Genomic DNA, 23,202 nt, shown 5'->3' with positions numbered 1-23,202 from the left:
CATTGGCTAAATCACACTTTCGCATTACAGAAAAGACACACAAACGAAAGACGGTATCAAAGCTGCCAAAAGTAAATTCCTTCTAATCCTACCGGAACCTTGTCCGTGTGCTATCAGTAAGTGACAAACAAGTTCCCGCCTTTAGCTCCCTGCGACGTCACGTGCATAGTTTGTATAGCTCGCGCGAGACTGGTTAGCAGTTTACCGATAAACTATCTTTACGTTGCACTCGGCCAAGAAAGTATCAGAAACTTTCCTTCGACAGAGGTGACCAGACATGCGGAGCCCTTTTGAAATCCGTGACGTCATTGGCAGTGATTTGTGGTCGATTGCAAGCATTCTCATCAGAGCTGTGGTGTGGAAAAGTCAAGAGCGGAGGGTTTAACTTTATACTGCATTGCTGCGTTCCTTGAAGACATGAAGACAGTGTCAAGAAAGACGCCTCGAGGTGATCGAGATGAGCTTGCAAGTCTCGGAACTTGCATGAAGTGATGAAACATGAACGTGGGGGTGCCTCAGCGTCGATGCTTCTGACGTATTATCGGAGGTAAGCGAGCACGACCGACATTTGCATGCATGTTGTATATCCTCCGATGACACAGAAAGCTATTCGTATGCTAGGGCAGTTTTTAGGGAACACTGGTCTCAGTAAATAATGGTCTGATATATTCTGTGTGAGTGCAGTGATCACTTTGGCCCTCCATTCCTCCTCCTATTCCCAGGGTAGAAAACGGGGCACTCGTTCACTTGACCACTTTATTATATGTCTACCTATCTTGCGCCCGTATGCTTAGATTTAGGTGCACGTTAAAGAACCCCAAATGGTCGAAATTTCCGGAGCTCTAATAATCGTATCGTTGTTTTGGGACGTTAAAACCCAATAATTCATTCCTTGTTCTTGCGGGCAACACATGCATCGCGCGCATATCTTTTTTTTGTATGCTTATCCATGCATGCCTGTTCGCCAGCCTTCGTGCGGCTGCATCATGCCTGCTAATACAGACACGAAGACCAATTCCGGAAGTTTCACGGTGACGTGTTGTGATCCCACCGCGGCAGATTTATTTCGTGACTAAAATATAGTGGTCCATGGTTATACGTCCATCCCGGCGTCCTCTACAGAGCTCGAGTGTTGAAAGGGCAGATCTTGAAGTAGCAGGCCTCTGAAAGAAACAGGTAAATCTAATAAAAGAAACAACCTATTTAGAGGGAACAAGAATGCCGTTAGAGTGTAAAGGCTTCCGAAGTACGAACACACGTCTGACGTCATAGGCCTTACCAAGATAACACAAATCGCGTTTGCAGCGATATTGAAGCCGATAGAAGGCCCCGTACCAGGACTCCAGGAATAAAGGAGGCCGCGTTTGCGAAAGGAGTGAGCTGCTAGCTAAAAGAGCCAAAGTAGGGGCTGGTTGAAGCAACAACTGCGACATTTGTTAGTTCGAGCTCGTCCTGCAGCTGCCTGTGCGTTATTTTCGTGCGTCCTTTCTTGGGTTTGAGCAGCGCGCTGCAAGTGTCGAGCTGTGACAGTTGTTAGTTCGCACTCGCCTTGTGTGTTTTCTTTTCCTGCATCCTTTGTGCCTGAGCAGCTCGCAGCAGGTTTCTATAGTTGCTTGCCGTTCTTCCTGTGACATTCCAATTTCTTGCTATCGCATATTCATTGCTTCGCCCTTGCGGCGAAGCTTTGACTTTTTTATTATACCTGTATTATTTATACCTGTAAATATGTCATAATTACCAATTATGTACTACGTGACCCCTTTCTGCAATGCCTTAATAGCGCTGAGAGTACTGTGAAAAATAAGCAAAAATAAATATACGATTAGGTGCTGACAAAAGCAAAGAGGAAAAAACTTCTGTAGCGATGGGTGTAGTTCTAAATCCTGCGCTAAATGCAGCTCCACTACTGCGAAATCTGAGGAAGTGCGTAGCATGGGCACCCAACGATTCCCGTTCGTAGAGTTCCCACTGCTCCATTTACCAAACCGTCGATGACGTCAATGCTTGAGGTAAGCATGTAGCGTTTCCCCGGCACGAGCAGAATCTTGTTAGGCAGATTCGCCAACTCGGTGTGTGACATGCGCGCAACCTTTTGCTGCGCTTTACCGACTTCCTGCTTGTTACGGCAGTTGAGCTACGTGTCATCTGCAGCGAGTTCCCTCAGGTTGTTCCCCCCTTCAGATGTAGCGACGAACGCGCCCGAGAATTAGCGCTGGTGGGAGGAGCAATCGTGCGTGGTGAGGCGGTGGCGCCCTCTCTTGCTCGGTGCAGCTGTCGGTCGCATGTTTCCGAAGCGTTTTTAGAGGTTTTAGGTTAATTATTGCGATTACTTCTTGGTTATTTCTGTTAATTATGTTATTTTAGACCTTGTTCGTTTATTTTTATCCGGTTTTGAACATTGCTAGCCTTGTTTTAGGTCTGTATTGACCACTTGATTGCGAGCGTGATCACGTCACATGAGATCTACGGACGGACGACAAGCCGGGCGCCTACGGTGCTACGCACTTAAAAACAACGATCTTTCCGAAGCGTCAAGGCCATGCGCCTGCATTATAGAGAGAGCTGTTTGTACATATGCAGGGCGTACATATACTCACTTCCCCTGAGCTTGGCCCGTCGGGACTCGTCCTGCGAGTCTAGTCCTCCGTCGTCGTCCCCTTCGACGCTGTACGAGGGGGAGTGCTGCCGCTGGCGCGAGCGAAGCTGCAAGGACTCCAGGGCCCCTTGGCCGGGCATTATCGACAGTAGAGGCCACGACTGCAGCTTCGGGTTGGACAGGCTGCCACCCTGCACGTGCCGGCGACACAATCGTTATACGTCAGAGCAATCGCGAAGCGAGACACGTTTTATGACGATATCCTGGAATAGCACCGACGAGGGGACCAGAGCTATCGGATCTGTATTGTCCTCATCGTATGTGCTTATCGGCACAGCTGGGAGTTCCCGATCTTTAACTTAGCGCCGTACGGTCAGCCGGCTACCTTACTGAACGACCACCCGTGCTTTGGTGTGCTGACCCGAAAGTCGCGGGATCGAATCCCGGCCGTGGCGGCCGCATTTTCTATGGAGGCGGAAATGCTCGAAATTTCCGGAGCCTTCCACTATATATGGCGTCCCTTATAATCATATCGTGGAAGTTGGGACGTTAAACCCCAACAGTTACTATTAAGCGGAGCGCGAAGCTACCGCTTTCTCAAGCGTTTTCCATATGCCCACCCTCGCTCTCTTCGGTGGGCGGGGCGCCTGCCGTGTGTCGTCATACAGCAGACTGTTGTTATTGGCCGATAGATGACTTAAACTAAGAGCGCCATTTGGATCAGATGCACTTCTTGCCACGGGGAGCACCCACCTGCCGGCGCCGCGCTCTATAGTGTGCTAAGATTACGCAGTAACAGCACTCGCACTCACCAGAATCACACAGAGAGAAAGTACTCGCCCAAATGTCAGTTCTTCTGCTAGAGAGAAAGTGATCGCGTTGATGACGCTCGCGTGACAGCTTCTTGTCCCGTGTCATCCCTACCAGTGCAGCTTACGCCGCGCTAGTCGTCGGAGGGGGGAGGGGGAGGAACTTTATAGGGAGCACTGCAGTGAAACTGCGCATTAGGCGCGCAAGCAGGCATGTCACGTGGTCTTTTTTCGCATCTCACGGGCATCTGCAGTAAGCATAAAGCACTAATACTTAATGGATAAAAAGTTAGAAATACTTAATAGATAAATAGTTAGAAACTGTATAAATAATAATAATTGTTCGGGTTCTACGTCCCAAAACTACGATATGATTATGACGGAAGCCGTAGAGGGCTCCGGAAAATTCGGCCGTGCGGTGTCCTTTAAAGGGTCACTAAAGTGGAATAGTAAACTAGTTTACACTGGTAAATTATACTCTGAAAGCCCTAGTGTCGTTAATTTCACCACCACAGGTTTATTAACAGATGAAAAGATCCACGTCAATGGTTTCACTTTTAAATCTTCCGCCGAAACCATCAAAAACTATAGCGTTACGGTGACCGGCGCGGGAACATCAAGGTGGCGTCGCCACCCGCATTTTCTTTTTGCGCGTTCTCTCGCTTACCAAGCGTCTTCTCGCGGCAAGCGTGGTTATTTTGGTGAAAGAGTAGTTTACTGATACAAGAAAAATCGTCTTTCTATTTAGTGCCCCTTTAAAGAGACACTAAAGAGAAACAATGAATCGGTTTTAGATTGATAAATTGTACTCTGAGAACTACACTGTCGTTAATTTCACCATCATAGGTGTATTAATAAAGGAGAAAATGAAGTTCAATGTTTCATTTTTAAATTTCGCGCCAAAATCTCCACGTGTGACGTCACGGATTTCAATGTGTATTTGTCGTATTTTGGCGGCATTGGCTCAACAAAATTTCCTCAAACTTGGTATGGTAACTCTATGGCCCCTTCATAGGACAGTGCACTTCATTTTTACCGTTTAGGAACTACGTAGGCCCTAGTAGGCGCCGTCGAAATATGTGACGTCACGGCGAATGTGTGGAAACGCCAAGGTGGCGTCGCCACCCACATTTTCTTTTTGCGCGATTTCTCGCTTACTAAGCGTCTTCTCGAAGTGTTTTTGATATCGTGAAAGAGTAGTTTACGAATACGAGAAAAATCGTTTTGCTCTTTAGCGTCCCTTTAACGTGCACCTAAATCTAAGCACACGGGCCTCCAGCATTACGCCTCCACGGAAACGCGGTCGCCGCGGCTGGGAATCGATCCCGTGACCTTCGGGTCAGCAGTCAATCACCATAAGTTGGAAAATATCAAATCCGACGTCTTGAAAACACGTGCCTACAACTTTCTAATTGGCATTTTTTGTCCAGCTTCGTTGCTTCAAAAGTTGGTTAAATAATTCGTTGGCCTAATTAAGCACTTAAGCAGAACACAGAAAAAAAATTGTGTGACTGACTCCATGTAATAGTCAGCAACATGCATTTTATCGCGTCGTTATGAAGTGCGTCGGCATATTTTGTTTAAATTCTGGCTAAAGTTAGCTGTGGCATCCGGAAACTTTTTTGCATTCGCCTTTAGTAGGCACTATACGAGTCGTCTACTACTGTAATTGCGCAATGAGCTCAGGCTTGTGTCAGTTCCTACAGTGGAACGTGACACGTCCGAGGCCCTGCATCTAATACTCTCATACTGTCAAGGTACTAGTCGATCGTTTCTTTTTTTTTTTTTTTTCTACTTGCATGGGACGCGGCTGTGTTGCTTAACCTCACGCGAATTTTTCGTATCCTAGGATACGAAAGGTTACGAAGAAGTGGTCGACCACTTCTTCTATCCTTCTGTCTTTTCACCCCTTAATTCCTTTCCCCCAGCGCAGGATAGCAAGCCGGACGTGCGTCTGGTTGACTTCCCTGCCTTTTCTTGCATCCTCTCCACCTCCCACGGCGTAACTATACCAGAGCTCGTCCTCATGACGACTCCTGCAAAGCTGCTGCGGACGAGAAATGTGAACAAAACTATGCGGGACCGTAGCGAAACTGCGTCTCGGGCGGCAATAAATCTCGCTTGCCGCTTTTGTCGCCAAACACCGCAATGCGAACGCAGTATTAGTGGCTGAGCTAGAAGGGGAGCGTATAAAATAAGGAAAGAGACCTCCTGGAGAACCAACGTCGTATTCGTTCATCCGCTCTGTTGTCCTCGCTTTTTTTTTTCTTCTCGAACCCGGCCATTTATCCCATTTCGCTTTCTGTTTTTCTTCCTTTTCGTACTTTTTGTCTGTCGCAACAACCTGCTGCGGCTGAAAAGGATCTCGCGAGTGGGCAGCAACCGCGTCTCTCTTCCTCCCGCTGTCAGACGCGCGTCCTTTTACACCATTTCTACGCGTTTCTCGGGCACCGCTGGCGCTCTCCGCGCACGCCGTGTGTGGCACACTCCTCCACGCCCCTATTTCTCCATTTTCCACCGCTGTGTTCTTCATCCGCGCCCCGCTTCTCAAAACTGAACGTTCTGGCAATCGCAAAAGAAGGCCGCGCAGCGTCCTTCTTTTTAACGCGGTAGCGTTAGAGAGCTCGTGTCGCAGAAATTCCGCTGTCGGCGTCGGCACCGTTGGTTGTGAGCGAAAAATCATCCGTGAGCGAAAAATCGAGAAAGTAGCAAATAAAATAAACGATAAAATCTTCGGCCCAATGAGGATCGAACCCGGGCCGTTCGCGTGGCAAGCAGGTGTCTTACCACAAAGCCACGATGTTGCTTGCAGCTACTTCGGACAAAAACAGTACATAAATGTCATGTAGTGAAAGGAGTCTCGACGCATTTTGTTCGGCAGGTGTCACGACGAAAACGAGCCCATACGGTAGGCGCATTCGCGAGGCCATGAAACTACGTCGAAAAACGCCGGGATAGTGCAGCCATCGCCGCTAAATACACACACGAACTTTCAAACAGCTCTAAAAATGGACAACTATGTCCATCTAGAGGAAAACATATCAAGCCAACGCAGCAAACGCTAGATAATGTGCTGCCATCTGTGAGGCATTGTGAGAAATATGTCTCGACGTTTCATGGCATCCGAGAGGGCCGGCGCGCGGCGTATATCTTGGAGGCCATGCGACTCTTGCTTTAGATCGAAAGCCTGTAAAATTCGCGCGCGTGCGTGCGTGTGTGTTTGTAACAATACACATTAATAAGTATGCACTTAGTGGTTGAAGTGCGCACTAGGGGCCGGATTTCGCTATCGCGTTCAACTCTTAAAGGCGAAGCTTAAGTGTCCCCCAATTTTTACTTCGCGTTATACATTCGCACACTGACGAGCAATGTAGAGAATGTAGACCATTGCACTCGGCAGTCAGAGTCAGATGGATGCGAGTGGATCATGACTGCATCTGCTTCTTTTTGCGTAATACCGAGAGCTATATCTCGGCCTTTCGTGCGTATACACTCCCAGCTTTAAAGGGACACTAACGGCAAATAACGATTTATGTCAGAGTGTAAGCTCAACGTATGACAACTTCTAAAACGGCAATATTATCAACAGCAGTGATCTACTTACCGAGAAATTGAGCTAAATGTATCACATGATGAGCGCCACGAGTGGGACATTTTCGAAGTGATCCCGACGACGTATGAGAGTCTGCCTACAATAAATCACTAGTAATCAAACTAGCAGCAATAAAAAAAGAACCTTCCGTGCATCAAAAAACGTAATAAAATGCTGTTTGTTCGTTTCCGTTTGATCCATAGAAAAAAGAACCTCTGTGGCGTTGCTATGGGGAACGGCGCGCGTGGTTCAAAGGTTCCGTTTTCGCCGAGCTGCGCTTCGCCCGGCGCCCTGCTTCGCTCACTCGGTCGCGTCTCAGTGGTAGTTTCGGGATCGCGTACTGCCGCGTGCGTTTTGCGTGCTCGTGAAAGTCGCTCTGACAGAAAGTTCGACAAAATGCCGCATGCAACGACGCCGGCACTACGAGCCCTCAGCAGCATACCGCGTTCATCGGGGCTCAAGTCGCTGAATTGGAGCCCAGCGTCGCGAGCCAATGTCTCGTTGTCAAGTTCTCCGTGCACATCCACTGCGGCGATTGCGGCAAGCTTCGATGGCTTCGATGGCCGTTGTTGCTGCTGTGGGTCCCGCTACTTTCACTCTGCTGCTACTAGTGTCGGCGGCCGCGCAGTAAAGGCGGGCAACGTTGGGCACGGCAGCAGTGACGTATGAAAGTCGAATTTCAGGCGGGTGATTTGAAGTGCGCTAACGCGATGCGGACCACTAAAACGTGATTTTATTTCAAAATAAGCACTTCCTTGGCATAAAAGTAGCACTACGAGGTTTCTGGACCGCTATTTCAACAATCAACGTCGACTTAATATTTGCCTTTAGTCAAGTCTTTTAGCAAGTTACGGAAATACGGTACGCAAATACGGTAAGGCAGTACACCTTTCCCGCTGGTTGTGCTTTGGCCGCTCAACGACCGGGAAAGGTGGACCGGTACCGTGCTGCCTTACCGTATTTGCGTACCGTATTTCCGTAACTTGCTAAAAGACTCTAGTGTCCCTTTAACGGTGCAGACCAGGGGCGTAGCCAGGGGGGGGGGGGAGGATGGGAGGGTTCAACCCCCCCCCCCCCCCCGAAATTTTTCAGTTTTGCTTGCATATATACACACGCACGCATACAAACGCACGCACGAACATACATAAAGTATGGTTGAACCCCCCCCCCCCCCCCCCGAAAAAAATTTCTGGCTACGCCCCTGGTGCAGACGAAGAGTGTGACGTAGATCTCTTATACTAGGACGACGCGAAAGAGTCCAAACTAGCCTAGGGCTGCAGGCCCACTCAGTGCTTGGAAACTTGTTACAGACCAATAGCGATATTGTGACTGTGGTGTGACTTGGTTAGGGTACTTGGTGCGTGTGTGTGCTCCTCCTCTCCCTCTTTCTTTCTACCTTTAACTTTCAAAGTCCCCCATCCCTTTCCCCTGAGTAGGGTAGCATACCAGTTTTTCTAGACGGGTTAACATCCGTGCCTTTTTCTTCTGTTCCTTCCTTGTACAAAAAAAAAGAACAAGGTTAAATTCAATTCAATACAATTTGAAGACCATACGCTGGTGTGTAGAGTTGGTTAAAAGTTCGCAGGCCACGCTGCCATAGGAATACATGAGATAGTGACCTCCGACCTTTTGACACCCCCACCCCTGTACCTCCTAAATCGTATTAATAGATGTGACATTTTGCGTAATCGGTAGCCGCACGCGTTCCACGCTAGAAGCACAACTTTCTTTCTTTCTTTCTTTCTTTCTTTCTTTCTTTCTTTCTTTCTTTCTTTCTTTCTTTCTTTCTTTCTTTCTTTCTTTCTTTCTTTCTTTCTTTCTTTCCAACACTTAAACCACCTACCGTCATAGCAGGGTAGCAAAACGGACGCGTGTCCAGTTGACTTCCCTTACTTTCTTCCTCTTCTGTAAGAACAGCGAGGTAGTAGGCGGTAAGCTTCCTCCGAAATCAACAGTGCGTTTAACTCTCCCACCTATGCAGCATTACAAAGTATGCAATCGTGAGTAGCAAATGCAGGCTCGGGGCGGCCTGCGAGCGAAACTACAACAGGCCGCCGTCCTTAGTATGGGAGCATTAGCTACAAGTCTCGTGAAACATCGCGTTTTAACCATCTAACACAGTTGCTCGAAGAAAAAAAATGGTGAAAAAAAAAGCCTTTACAGGCGCGGGGGATTTACCTTGCTTATAGGATTATGGTACCCCAACACTGGCACATTGCCACGCTTTGGTGGGATGTGCAAGTGGCTGCGGAAATTGAGTCTTTTTGTAGAAGAGATTAAGTCAGCTTCGCACTATATTGGTGCCAAGTCTGAAAGAAATACGGACCTGGGTGGTCTTCTTTGTTTCTCTTTCTTCATCTCTTTCTTTCTTTTTCTATTTTCTCTACGTCTTATTTGTCTCTGTTTGCTTCTATTTCTTTCTGTCTCTTTCTCTATATTTCTTTCTGTCTCGCTCCTTCTATATATCTTTCTTTCTTACCTTTCTCTCTCTCTCTTTCTGTCTATATATTTCTCTCTCCTTCTTTCTCTTTCTGTTTTTCTTAAGTCTCTTTATCTCTTTCTTTCTATGCTATGATTTATATTCTCCCCTCCTGCACATCTCTCCATTCTCACCCTCACTTCCATTTCCCGCCCACTTCGCATACTATACAAGCATATCTTATGCTCTGCTAGCGTGCCTGGACAGCCGAGTGATTACGATGACCGCCTTCGGATCGTGGGTACGCGTGTTCGAATCGCGCCTCGTCAAGATTTTTTTCTTTCACCAAGAATTTCTCTCGCTTTCTTTCTATCTCTTTTTTTCCTCCCACTCTCTCTCTCTCTATACTCGTTCTCTCACCCTTCAGGGTTATTCAGGGTTATTCGGCGCACGTGTTCTGGGAGCGAAGGGTGAAGAAGAGGACGAAGATAGCGCGCGCCGGTTCATGACGATGATAGTTTTCTGTTCGCGGATTACAACCACTGGCATGACCACCTCTGCTGCAGGAGTATCAAAGGAGTGTCATAGTCTATACTGGAATGTAAACAACTAGGACGTAGAAAGTTCAGTGGCGCCTTAACCGAATTCTGGTTTGACAGCCAGTAAGATATCAAATGGCGGCATGGACAATAATATAAGTAATCAGAAATTCATTGATTGATTGATGATTGATTGATTGATTGATTGATTGATTGATTGATTGATTGATTGATTGATTGATTGGCTAAACTACACGTCTAAGAGATAGGTAGGGAGAGAATGGTCAGAATGTCGAAACGTCGTCATCAGGAGCAGCATTTTATGCCCATTGAAGGACGGATACCTGTTTTCTCGAACTAAACGTGCACTGCGTCAGTCTACTCCGCTATGTACCTGCAAATGATCTTATCTCACTGCCCCACCTAATCCTCTACCACCGTCGACTGTTTTCCATCTGCGTCGAAACAATTAAAACGAACGCTTTGCATGGCCTCGGAGCTGGGGCGTAAGCGACTGTCAATGTATACCGATCAATAAGATGCAAATGTGAACACCTTCGACGAAGAAACGTTACACTGGTTTTCTTTGCCAGCCTTACAGCGCAGAGACATGCTCGCAAAGCTAGATCCTGTCATGCGTGCATAATGCCCGACTCTATAGGTACTGCGATCGTGCAGTCGAAGTCACTGATATTGAGAAAACGCCTGCAGGGTTTGCCGTTTAGTCGATGTGCTGACCTTACACAAAGTATTTTGGAGCAGTTTTCTTTTCTTTTTTTAGAGTATAAATGACTCCTCGAGGACGAGTCGATTGCAACATACACGAAATCACGTTGATGAGCTAGAAGTAACGGGTATATTCAATGCCTTCTGCCCGTTACACTTAAGCCGCAATGCAAGACACAGTGAATGAAATCCATGTCGCTGTTTTTGCGGAACGCATGAGGCATCCGGCCCGAGCGTTTCCTACAGGCGCTTTCCAAAGCTACCCCCCCCCCCCCCCCCCCCCCCCCCCCCCCCCCGTTCCACGACAGCTTAAAAGACGAGCGGCCCGAAAGCGCAGTTAGGCGCGTGCATCTTATACCCGTAAAACAAGAACACAGTCTCTCATCTCTCTCAGTTGAGCGGGGGAAAGAAAGATCACTCGAGGGTAACGTGAAAAACAACGTAACGAAAGCGACAGCAGCAACATAAATTCACTGACGCAGTTGGGTCGAAATGTGGAGGGGAAAAAAATGACCGCTCACTTCCCGGTCGGCCATACGTGCGCACCGAAATAAATTAAGAAATTAAACAACTCTGATTACGGCTCGCAAGGTCACTATATTAGCAGCCCCTGTACAAGGAGAGGCTCTCTTTCATCGAATCAAAGCGGAATAAAGAAGGCGCTTATTTTTCTTCTTCTTCGGGAAGCAGGGGGCCTCGCTGCAGTCCTCCTCGGAGCCATTATCCAGTTTCCAAATAAGCCCAATGGAACCGATAGCGAAGCATCACGCTTCACTGGAGCAACCTCTCGGCGCGCCGCCTCATTTGCGTGCTTATCTCCCGGCCGCGCGCGCGCTAGCCTCACGCGCGCCAAGGCGCCGACGCGTGCTGCCTGCGCCGCCGTGGAGAACGTGCAACAGCGCGTTGCCGGCAGCAGCAGCAGCAGCGATTGCGCGGCGTGCCGGCATGCCGCGCGAACACACCGTTGTTTCCCGCCGCGGCCTGTGGTGTTCGTGCGTGTGTGCGTTGCACGCCGAGGCAAGCAGTATGGACACTGGCCGGCTCGCGGTGGTGTGTTGGCTGGCCGGCCGCACTACTACTTACTCGTGCGTGCAGCGGCTCTAACGGGTCCCGCGGCGGCGTGCAATGCGCGCGACGCGTGATCCGGCGCGAGATTTTTACGCCTCTTCTTACCGCACCGCGGTCGTGTACAGAGATAGTGGCCCAGAGATTGGAGGCCCCGATAAGCGCCCTCTAGGGCGCCTCCGCGCACACCGCCTGTTGCTCCGTGGCTTTTTTTGACGCGAGCGTGCTTTATGTTTTACGACCGGCCGTTTTTATGGGAGGTGTCACTGCGGGGAAGCGTTTTATATCTCTCTTTTTATCTCGCTGACATGTCGCGCTCCGCCGGTTTTTGTTGTCACCTGCCGCGTGAGAACGACGGCGAGCACAATATGGACATCGCTGTTCTTATGCTTTGAACTAAGGAATTCCTTCGAACAATGAGCAACAGTGACATTATTATCGGTTTTGACAGGAAGCACTTTACACCTCGAGCTATGGTGCAGGTATACTATTGGTGCTTATAATGTTTGGGTGTCGTTCTAAGTGACACGCGTGTGCCGTAATTCGTTTCTTCTCTTTGCGTAATTGATGGTAGCAGAAGCTTACCATAGCTACTATAACAGGGATTATATATTGCAAATGTTTATTCGTCCCTGATGCCTTCGCCATTATTTCGCACTAGTGAACTTCGAACAAATGTGCGGACTTTCAGTGCTTAAACCGGCGAATCCTTGTATACACAGCGCAGGTCGTTCAATTAACCTACAAGCCACTGTGCCACAGAGGTGAAGGGGCATCGCATTTGTGCGCCAGAAAGACGCAAATTCAAGGGAAGAAGTCAGCCACACGGACGTCGCATCGAACCGATAGAGGAATTTTGAATCGCATGGTATGTGATCTTCGTAACGTAGTGCACTTGGTGCGCGACGCGCTATAGTGTGTTCACTGCATGCAGGCTTTGGCAATGCGATCGATGTTCTATATATAGCAAGTGCAACTTGCTGATGTCGCATTCCTGTTGCCATGCGTCGAGGGTTCGGGAGCATGCGATGATGCCATCGAGGCCGCTATATTGTTGTCCAGCCAGCATTCTAAAAAGCTGCGTTTTATCTCGAGCTGCTTATCTCCGAAAGCACAGTCTAAGTTTTGAAACGCGCACAAATATGGCGCATGTTCACGTCACGTGAGTACCCCCTGTACAGCGGGCATTACTTCTCAACCGCGTTGTTTACAGGGCTTCGCTTTCATCATTGAGTTGATTGAGTCGCATACATGTATAGAACGTGTAGTGGATCACGTGCGCAAAGTCTCGGTCTGCGGTTTGATTACGTCACTAAATGCGTGGCCGACCCTCACTGCCTTTCCACAGCTCCTCGATAGGAGGGATTAGATCTCCCGTGAACCCTCTAGCGACCGACCTAGTTAAACGCTTTCACCGACGCTGCGGAATGTTAATTGCAGGCAGCAATTACAGCGAGATGATTAAGTCGTCCCGATGGGTTTTCCCAATCGCGGTTAATAATTAATGGAAACTGAGAATGACCGTGAGTTCGGAGTAGTTTCTCACAGCGTAGGGAAAAATAATTGTTGACGGCGACAGTCCGCCTCGTGCCCGAAAAAAGCAAGGAAGTCGCCAGTTCAATGTCCGACACGACGGCCGCCTGTATAAAAGATTCCCCATCTCAGGATTTCAGATCATGCGCCACCAGCCATGCAGTGTGTGTATAGCGTCATTTGCATGCCGCGCTTGCACATAGCTAGGTTTTTGTTCTACACCAGCTTCAATGTCATTACAATTTGTGTGACTAATTAACAGGCCAGAGCTAAAATTATCACCACGGTGCATTTTTTTAAATTACTGTACCGTATCTCAGTTATGTATGCCAATATATAACAAGGTTATGTTTGCAAATATATATATATATATATATATATATATATATATATATATATATATATATATATATATATATATATATATATATATATACATATATATATATTTGCAAACACGTTTAAATGCACACATATACCCTGTAAAGTGGACGGGGGGATGGCCGCCGCGGTAGCTCAGTTGGTAGAGCATCGGACGCGTTATTCGAAGGTCGCAGGTTCGGTCCCTGCCCGCGGCAAGCTATCTTTTCGTCCACATTTCTTTCTTCACAATTAGCTTACATTTATTAATAAAAACATCCCCTATACTTTCCTTGGCATTATTGTCTGTTAGTTCTCATTAATATTGTGTATAACAAAGAAAACGAGCGCTTGAAATTAACGCTTCTATATATATATATATATATATATATATATATATATATATATATATATATATATATATATGTGTGTACGAGAGTGGTCTGCATTTCCTATGTATTCAAACAACGTCAACCAGCGAGTCGCACGCGTTCGGTTTTTATAGGAAATGATGCTATGAATAATTGACCCATGCTGTTTTTCACTACGGCACCGTTACATCACACCCAGAGAAAAACACTATATCGGGCAAATAGGATGTGCCGTTCTGCGAGACGATATAAAGAAGAGAGAGAGGGGGGGGGGGGGGTATAGGGATTAGGGATGATAGCCATGGTCGTGTTCAGTAGGCTGCCCTACTCGTGGGAAATGGAAATGAAATATAAGAAGGAACATACAGATGAGAGTCCGCGATCATGGTCCTAGGATCTTTGATTCCGACAGCAGTTCATCGTATGAGTTGCTGACCATAGTAAAAAAAAAAAGCACATCGTTAAGAGTCGCATATATGTTGAACTGTGACAGAGAATGGGCTGTATCAGGGGTCGCCAACCTGCGGCTCGTGGGGCACTGTTATACGGCCCCCGGCACGACGTTGGAACCCTCCCCCCTCCCCTTGTCACTTCCTGTCTCGACTGTAAAGAAGCGGTACTGAACAAACGTTATTTCTATTTCAGTTCAAATAAACATGATTTCTATTCCAGTGTTGCTCATTATTGTCAATTCGACGAACTTTTTCTTTTTGCCTGCAAAGCCCTCCCCCCCCCCCCCCCCCCTCCCTAGTGAGCCGAACTTGCTGCTTCATCTGCCGGGCCGTCGCCGGTAATTGCACAAAAGTTACGTATTCGTTATGACATCGACAGAATCGCATGTAACTTGCGGCTCCATCGGTTACGTTCTTTAACAACCGCCTAATCAATGGGCGAGTTTTTGTGGATTCGAAGCCGTCCTACGAAACTACACTATTGCGTCATGTCTCTCATCAGCGGCTAGTATGTGAAATCGAATAAGGCTCATCACTGAACCTTCAAAATAAACCAAGTTACGCATACTGCGCTACCGAAGCGGATAGCAGAGAGAAACTGAAGAGGACCTTTCGCGGTCTACAGCCTACCTCGCACACCTGCACGCCTCAGCTCAGCTCCGGAAGAACGCCGCCACCACGGAATCGGAGCAGCAGCAGCAGCCGCGAGGAACGCGCATTTCGTCTTGGCTCGACCGAGAAAGAAAGCGAGCGATCCAAAACGGCCGAAGCTTTCCACGCATAGTCTGGTCTGCTCCCTCTCTGGAGCACGCGCATCCAAGGGACCATGACGCGCACAGCCGCTCGACCAATTACCTTTGCAAAAAAGAAAGAAAGGCACAGCCGAGGAGGGCAAGCACTGTAAGTAGAGAGGACCCTCAGGCACCCCTTGCTCCCAATCTCACTCTCGCATGCTCAACTCCTGCAGAGGAAAACAAAGTGACGCTGCAGGGATGGTAAACATCACGAAAAAGTCACGTTTTTCACTGCGGCCCTCCTGCGATCGCGATGCGGCGCCCAAATAGGCGAGGGGCGTGAGGAGGCTCCTTATGTGCCGTAATAGGGACATCGTCACGCACGCCGTCATGGCTGCGTGATCCGTCGCACCGGAATCAAACACGCGCGCGTTTGAGCGTGGAGCGCCCCGCGGACACATTTGGCGTGCTACGCGAACGGCTCCGTCCCGTGAAGGCCCCGTCCCCCCTTCTTGATCGACGTCGGACGACGAGCCCGCAAGAAGCATCCTCACTTACACCTTGAGGCCTCACGCTTGTGTCTCTTCCTATAAAATAGCGTTTATATCTTGTGCTAATGAAGTTTCAGAGAAGAGAGCCCTCCTATGTATAGGGCATCGTTTTATATCGACCAACACCAACTTCTTTTGTCCCTGATCTAAGTGAGCAATGTTAACATGGGTAGTCAATAATCCTATTATTGAAGTGTCGAGCATGCTGAGTTGAGAAAGCCGTCTTCGAACCAGACCCCGTTGGATTAACTTAATTGGGTCACATAGTATGTGACTGCGGGGAGGGGCGTCGCCAGAATTTTTTTTTTTTGGGGGGGGGGAGGGGGGGGGGGGGGGGGTTCAACCATGTTCGTGCGTGCGTTTGCATGTGTGCGTGTTTGTATGTGTCGTTTGCATTTGTCGAGCCAAGACGAAATACGCAAACAAAACTGAAAATTTTGCACTAAACATGCTTCTATATCTTGAGACCGGCACTTCGCTGACTCTGCTGTAAACTCATCATTTCGGTTGCGCGGATAACGCTGATAGTCTTTCTTTTACCTTGTCCGGTACTCCTCTATTCATAGTCTAGCAGCCCAGAAACAAAGCTTCCTCTGACCTTACTGTTTTGACAGCGAATTTGTTTAAGGCAGCCGTAATTTGTGCGGCCTATCCTGTGTGGCCTATCAGATGTGCCGCAGATATTGAGTAAATCCCACTACTCATCACTGGTCCAATAGAAAGGAAGAAGACAACAGTGAGCCCAACAAACGGGTATGTGCCACAGAAATTGGGTAAATCCCACTACTCACCACTGGTCCACTAATAGAAAGAAGGCAACAGTTAGCCCAACACTATAGGGAACGGGAAAGGCAACGGCGGATGCGAGGAGATCCCGAAGCAATGGAAGGCCTACGCCAACGACGACCTGTCCGTAGATGTGCGAACGCTTTCAGCGCGAGTTTTTGTCTCTGTAGGTTGGACATCCGCGTCGTGTCTGTGACTGTCTGTGATTTAACTCGAACCTCTCTGCGCTGAGAATCAACGTAGAAACAACCTAGCACCGCCTAGCTAAAGCTTAGCAACGACCTAGAAGCAACCTAGAAACAACCCTCATCACCTAGCTAAGGCCTACAAACAACCTAGAAGCAACCAGATTGGTCTTCAGAATCGTCCAGTTTTGCTGTTTCAAGGCTTGCGCGGCTTAGTGCGAGTTTCGCGTTTTTTGTTTGTTTTGTTCTTTTTAATAATTATTTGCCACATTAAGAAAACGAAACTGTTTTGTCTCCCTCTGTCGACTTTACACATTACTTGTGAAACGGGAGGCGCCTTGCAGCTTTAGCAGTCCGAACCGCAAAGAAGAGGTTTGCAACTTAGATGGGTGACAACTACATTTAACAGAACTATGCGCGGTGCCCTTCTAAAGGGCAGAAGAAGGGAAGCTGACCAGGCCCGCTGAAAGAGTCAGAGCGAATTAATGGGACAAACGATAAACACTTACACAGCACATACACAAACACACGCACGTCCAGAATGGACGCCAGCCGCAGTTTCCGGTGGGCGTGAAGATTAACCCGCCGGCATCGTGAGGGCCGAGGTCTTTTCCGCGAAACCAGCGAGGACCCAGCAAGGGGGGGAGGGGGGTGCACGTTTGGTTCTCGGGTCACGTGTTTCCTGCGGCCGCTGCTACGATGGATGACCTACAGCCACTTCTGGCTTTACATAGTACACCTGCCACCTGCCCGAGGCATGCGATCTGCTGCAGGGCACTGGTAGATTGCCTGCAATCCCAGCTCATAGCAGCCCTGACGTTTCAGTTTCCTCGCATCTTCATTCTAGGTTCTTAATAAGATGCATTGAGACATATACTACATCCATTTGAATGAGCGAAGTGCTCTTTTCAACGTCTTCATTGATTTTGCGGGAGAACGGTTGCTACTCTATACCGAGTAAATCAAAGGTCGATGTGTCCCTCCTTTTTTTTAATTACTCGAATAGTTAAGCAACAGCGCCGCTACGTCATTTTGACGACATGGATTTCAATGTATACCTCTGCACATATCTTATTACATTTATATTTATCGGCAATATATTAGCTATAGCCAGCAGTAGACGTAGCGAATGCTCATGACGTCACTGCGAGCTTGTGCAGGAACTTGCATCTTGTTAATATTTTTGTAATGATGAGGATGAGTACGTGTTAATAAGAAGCTAATTTACTTTAGTCAACTTAACTAACCTTCTTCCTGTCGGCTTAACGTGTATAGCTCAGTTCCACCCGTAGGGTGTCCCTTTGTTTCTGTTAATACATTTGTTGTGCTGTTTGTTTGTTCGCAGACAAACCTAACGTGAAAGTGCCCGTCGGCTTAGATCGGCTTAGATTCGAATAAATACAGTATATTTTCTCGCGTAACACGTCGGATTGTCTGAATGTTTTTATAAATTTCTCCAATTCTCATTGATCCTAAAAGAAACGAAAAAGAGAGCACGACGATTCAGCAGATGCGTAAATCGTCCCGCGCTACGCTCGAGAATAGCGCTCTTAATTGAAACTTAGCCAAGTATATATGTACTTAACCCATTGAGTATAACGCTGCCGTTGCCTCCTGCCAAATGGAGGCACGTGCTGTCAGAATGGAGCTGTCAGAATAGCAGAGTAGCACTGTGGCGGTGGGACCCACGCACCATATATTCAATAAAGACCAGAAATTTTATGCCCAGATGGAAAAGCACGTGCTGCGTGGACGACATGATATTATAGGATATTTTGTCTGGCTTTATGACATATGCACGCGATAACTATAATAAATAAGTGTAGGCGCATTTCCATCCCTTCACTGACGCATGTGTGTCTGCGTAAGCGCCGTATCTCGTTCTGCACTGCATTACAAACGACACTGCGCAACCTCATCCACGCATGTGGAATAGCGTTCACCGCGTGAGCTCAATTAGCACAGTTTGCGAGAAGAATAATGCCTAAAGAGCGGCGGGGGGGACAGATGGTAAAAAGTAGTCATACAGGCCAAAAATTTCGACTAAAGAAGTTGAGCTAAAGGGGGAAGCGAGCAAGAAAGAAAGAAAGAAAGAAAGAAAGAAAGAAAGAAAGAAAGAAGGAAAGAAAGAAAGAAAGGAAGAAAGAAAGAAAGAAAGAAAGAAAGAAAGAAAGAAAGAAAGAAAGAAAGAAAGAAAGAAAGAAAGAAAGAAAGAAAGAAAGAAAGAAAGAAAGAAAGAAAGAAAGAAAGAAAAGCTGGTGCACGCAGCCCGGCGAACCCTTGAAAGCAATTCATTCTAGGAAGAATTCCGTAGTTTTAATTGCCTCGACTCTCGTGATTAATGGTCAACGCGAGAAGGCCGCGACACTGCGCCACGAACCCCTGAAAGCATTTTTCGAATACCGCCAGTTCTCCCTCTTCGTTTTCACAGGCGTACCGCCCCCGCGAGCTTGAAGGCTGTGGTGTGGAGCGATGAAGCACGTGTTACAGGTATACGCTTCATTTATTAGGGGCACGAGCAACCAGTTACACTCTTGTTCCTGCTTCCGCTCGAGCACGATTACGTCCGGTTTTCCGAATATTGGTACAAAATCGATGGTTCTGGTAAAGGTTATATTGGTTACATGATATCGGAGCATATGTTTACTTAAGATAAGGGCCAAGTAACTGTCGGGATAATTAATGAAAATTAATTGAATGAGTTGAATCCAAGAGCAGACGGTTTTTTTTTGTGAGCAGCTGAGAGCGTTGCGGCATCCGGCGAAGCAGATTTCAACGACGAGCTTCTCTCTGCGTGGCTTTCTGGTGTCCACTTCGGCAGTGCGACGAAAAGCGAAGGTTATTCAAGAAATACACAAGAGAACACGAACCCACAGGTATGGTGGCTAGAATAGCAGTGGTGCGGGATCCACTACCAGGCTTAGGGTCGCCTCCACTTGTTTGTTGCAGGTGACATCTGTTAAGGTCAACATACTTGATGATGATGATGTTATGATGCCAGGCACTGTTGCTTCTGAACTATATGTGGCGGCCTCAGTCAGCCATTTGCAAAAAGGTTTTTTTTTTTTTTTAATTTTGTATTCGGCATATTTCTCAAGTATTTGATTATTCGCATGAAGGTGATCCATAGTAAAGTAACCTTTGTGAAATAAAAAAAAGACGCGTACCATCGAGGAAGAATTTGAGACAGAACAGAAAAGGGCGTCACTCGCAACTAACGTTATTCTCAGAACAACAGCGACATATAGAGTCGTAGCAACCATGCATGCGCACGCACATCGCCTCACATGCTCGTCAAAATACACGCGATTAGAATGACAAAAACAACTTTATCGAAAAAGATTCGAAGAAACTAAATTCACCACCACGCCGAAAAACAGTTGTGTAACTTACACACGTATCTATTTTCTTTTTAATGTAGTATGCTTCCATAATCTCACGCGCTCATTACTCTTCCCAAGAACGGATGCAATGGAAAACTGAGGCTCACACTTCCAGGAATCGCACTGCATACGCAAATGTGCTGAAAGTTTGTTTTTCAATGTAAGTTCATGCTCCCTAACTCTGTCGTTTATAGACCGGCCTCTTTGGCCGATGTGAACTCTACCGCAACTAAGCGGGATCTCGTACACCTCACCAACCGCGCAGGTGACATACGGCCTTGCGTGGCTCTTCCCACACGGGGAGGGCCTCGGTGCAGTAGATATTCGTGGGTACAGGCTAGACAACTTGCGGGGCGCCGAGAACACCAACGGTACCTCACCTGTTAGCCATGTTCTTAAGGTTGTGAGCAACCCTGTGCACGCTTGGCATAACCATGGGCCTTTTTTCCATCGGCTGCCTGTTTCTTCTCGACCCCTTCCGTTTTTGAAGGAGGGTTTCTGAAACTACGACGACGACAGAACTAGGGGAGCCAGCTGAGCACAGCCGCGTGACCTGATTGTTGAAACTTTCGTGCATTCTATGAGGACAAGATTTCACCTGTGCTCCTTCAAGGCAAATGGAAGTGACGGCCCTTTTGACACGTTTAGAATACGAAGCATGAAAAGGTAGAAGCGCCTTGCGTGAACGCGGACAGTATGCCCAACATATATGTGCGTCTCCAAGAAAGTGAGAGCCAGATCTAAAAATTGCAGCTCGCCGTCAACAGGAAGCTCATGCGCGAAAGAAAGTCCTTTGGCACGTTGTCTAAAAAGAGCTAAAACCACTGAGTTAGTGGTTGTCAAAGAAGGGTTAGCTTTAAAAATGACTAAGAAGTCGTCAACATACCTAAAAATCTTCACCATCGCATCGTCAGTAACCTGAGCCACTTCGCTGTCAAAACCTGCTAAAAATATATTACATAAAACAGGCGCCACCCATGAACCTATGCAGATCGCCTTTCGCTGAATATAAAACTGATTATCATAACATTACGAACGTCGAGCGCAGATAAAGTTCAAGCAAGGTCATAAAGTCGCCAAGGGAAATGCCGGTGGCGCTCAAAGGCGAAAACACCGTTCTCCTCAGTACAGTTTTTAACAACTAAAAACAGATACGTGGCGAACAGAATAAAATAAATCTTCAACGTCAATAGAAAATGCATTTCCTCCGTCGTTTAAGACTAGTAAGAACTGCGTAACATCATTTGACTTCTTAACAGAGAAACAGAGCTGATCTGAGAATAAAGTTGGTTGCGAGTGACGCCCTTTTCTGTTATGCCTCAAATTCTTCCTCGATGGTACGCGTCCTTTTTTTTTGTATTTCAGTAAGCATGTATCAACTAGCCCAACAACACGTTTTGCTAAAAGTAACCTTTCCTGAAGTCAGTTTGCTCTCTACGTTGATTAAAGTGTGACTCTTATTCTATTCGCAATTCGTGAATATTTTGTACAATGGTGGAAGTATGCGCTGTACAGCTCTTCAAGTCTAGCACGTCTCCCTCTTTGTGTATTGGTAAAATAGTGGCGTTTTTCCGACACGATGGCACAATTGTATTTCGTACTGAAATTCAAATGCAAGCTCTGAGTGACGCCATAATGGAGAATTTTACTTTTAGCTGCGCACCAGATGTCGTTCATAACCAAGTCCATGCCTGGCTTTTAGTGCGCACATTCACAAGATGCGTGCTGACGCCGATTCTGCTTAAAGGGACCTTAAAAAGCAAAACGATTTTTCTTGTATTCGTAAACTACCCTTTCATGATACCAAAAACACCGCTCTTGCTGCAAGAAGACGCTTAGTAAGCGAGAAATCGCGCAAAAAGAAAATGCGACGCCACCTTGGCGTTTCCGCACCATTCGCCGTGACGTCGCATATTTTGACGGCGCTTACTAGGGCCTACGTAGTTCCTAAACGGTAAAAATAAAGTGCACTATCCTCTGAAGGGGCCATAGAGTTAACATAAAAGGTTTGAGGAAATTTTGTTGAGCCAACTCCGCCAAAATAAGATAAATACACTTTGAAATCCGTGACGTCACGAATGGAAATTCACCTATGACGGTGAAATTAACGACATTATAGTTCTCAAAGTACAATTTATCGATCTAAACAGATTCATTGTTTCTCTTTTGTGTCCCTTTAGAGCAGATATTTACGGGCTTCCTTAATTCGCTATTCGTTCACCCGCCGCGGTAGCTTGGCAGGTATAAGGCGCCGCGCTCCTATAAGCTCGAGAACGCAGGTTCGATTCAACACCACGGGAACTCGTAAGAATGCCCGTGTACTTAGGTTCAGGGGCACTTTAAACAACTGCAGATGGTCGAAATTAATGCAGCGTCCCCCACTACGTAGTACCTCAAAATCACATCGTGGTTTTTGTACGTAAAAAAAAAACGAAGAAATTATCATTGTCACTATTCTTCCTGACACTATGTCGTGGATGAGCGTGTGTTGCCACCACAGAGGCTCGCTTACCCGTCTCTCCATGTGGTCAAGGGCTGCGCTCCAGTCGGGGGGCGCCACTGCTGCCGCGAGCGCCACCAGCGGTGCCAGAGTGACCAGCACTAAAGATGAAGATCGCAGGCGAGCTGGCAACAGGGTACCACCCATCACGACGACGGCCACCGAAGAACGGGCTTAAATGATGGTGCGCCGAATGACTTTGCTGGTTTCTGCAGAGTGTAGCCCAGAGCCCGTGCACCTTTTATATTAGGCGATCAAGCGCGTGCCCACGTCATAGGTGCCCCGCACCCCGTCTACGAGGTGGGGATGAGGAGAGGGGCTGCGTGCATCCCTCTAATCCGTATGATTGGTCGTCCCGTGGGAGATTGGCAATCTGTGCGCGCAAGGCTTAATTAACCGCAAAGCCGGCTTTGCCCTGAGCCATAGGAGCGTCCCGCGGACGAGTTCGGGAGGAGCATTGTCATGTCGATGCTGCTACCCAATACCTGCCGGTGGGGTCCGCATAAATTGCGCCACGCCGGAGAGCGCCCATCTACCGTCGCTGATTGGCTCTCCGGCATGCTGCCCCCGTACGGTCGACTCATTCTCCCGTCCCAAAAAA

At 47.6% G+C, this 23,202-nt stretch overlaps 1 protein-coding gene across 1 annotated transcript; it reads right to left on the bottom strand.

Annotated features, from left to right (window-relative positions):
- Nucleotides 1–1,015: 1,015 nt before the first annotated feature.
- LOC119382531 (uncharacterized) lies at nucleotides 1,016–22,820 on the bottom strand. The gene is made up of 3 exons (XM_037650267.1): nucleotides 22,614–22,820; nucleotides 2,598–2,787; nucleotides 1,016–1,163 (listed from the first exon to the last, which is right to left on the bottom strand). The coding sequence occupies exons 1-3, from the start codon at nucleotides 22,746–22,748 to the stop codon at nucleotides 1,117–1,119; spliced, it is 372 nt and encodes a 123-aa protein (XP_037506195.1). The 5' UTR covers nucleotides 22,749–22,820; the 3' UTR covers nucleotides 1,016–1,116.
- Nucleotides 22,821–23,202: the final 382 nt, after the last annotated feature.

This window comes from Rhipicephalus sanguineus, chromosome 2, assembly GCF_013339695.2.
Source record: "Rhipicephalus sanguineus isolate Rsan-2018 chromosome 2, BIME_Rsan_1.4, whole genome shotgun sequence".
Classification (NCBI taxonomy): domain Eukaryota; kingdom Metazoa; phylum Arthropoda; class Arachnida; order Ixodida; family Ixodidae; genus Rhipicephalus; species Rhipicephalus sanguineus.
The sequence above is the reverse complement of the archived record's forward strand: the minus strand, read 5'-3'. Positions and strand labels throughout refer to the sequence as shown.

Bases quoted from the DNA above. Each gene is read 5' to 3' on its own strand.
- LOC119382531 (XM_037650267.1), bottom strand. From the start codon at position 22,748: ATGGGTGGTACCCTGTTGCCAGCTCGCCTGCGATCTTCATCTTTAGTG. The intron at 2,788-22,613 runs GTAAGCGAGCCT...CGGCACGTGCAG, and splicing joins TTGACCACATGGAGAGACGG to GGTGGCAGCCTGTCCAACCC. The intron at 1,164-2,597 runs GTGAGTATATGT...TGTTTCTTTCAG, and splicing joins ACGGGCCAAGCTCAGGGGAA to AGGCCTGCTACTTCAAGATC.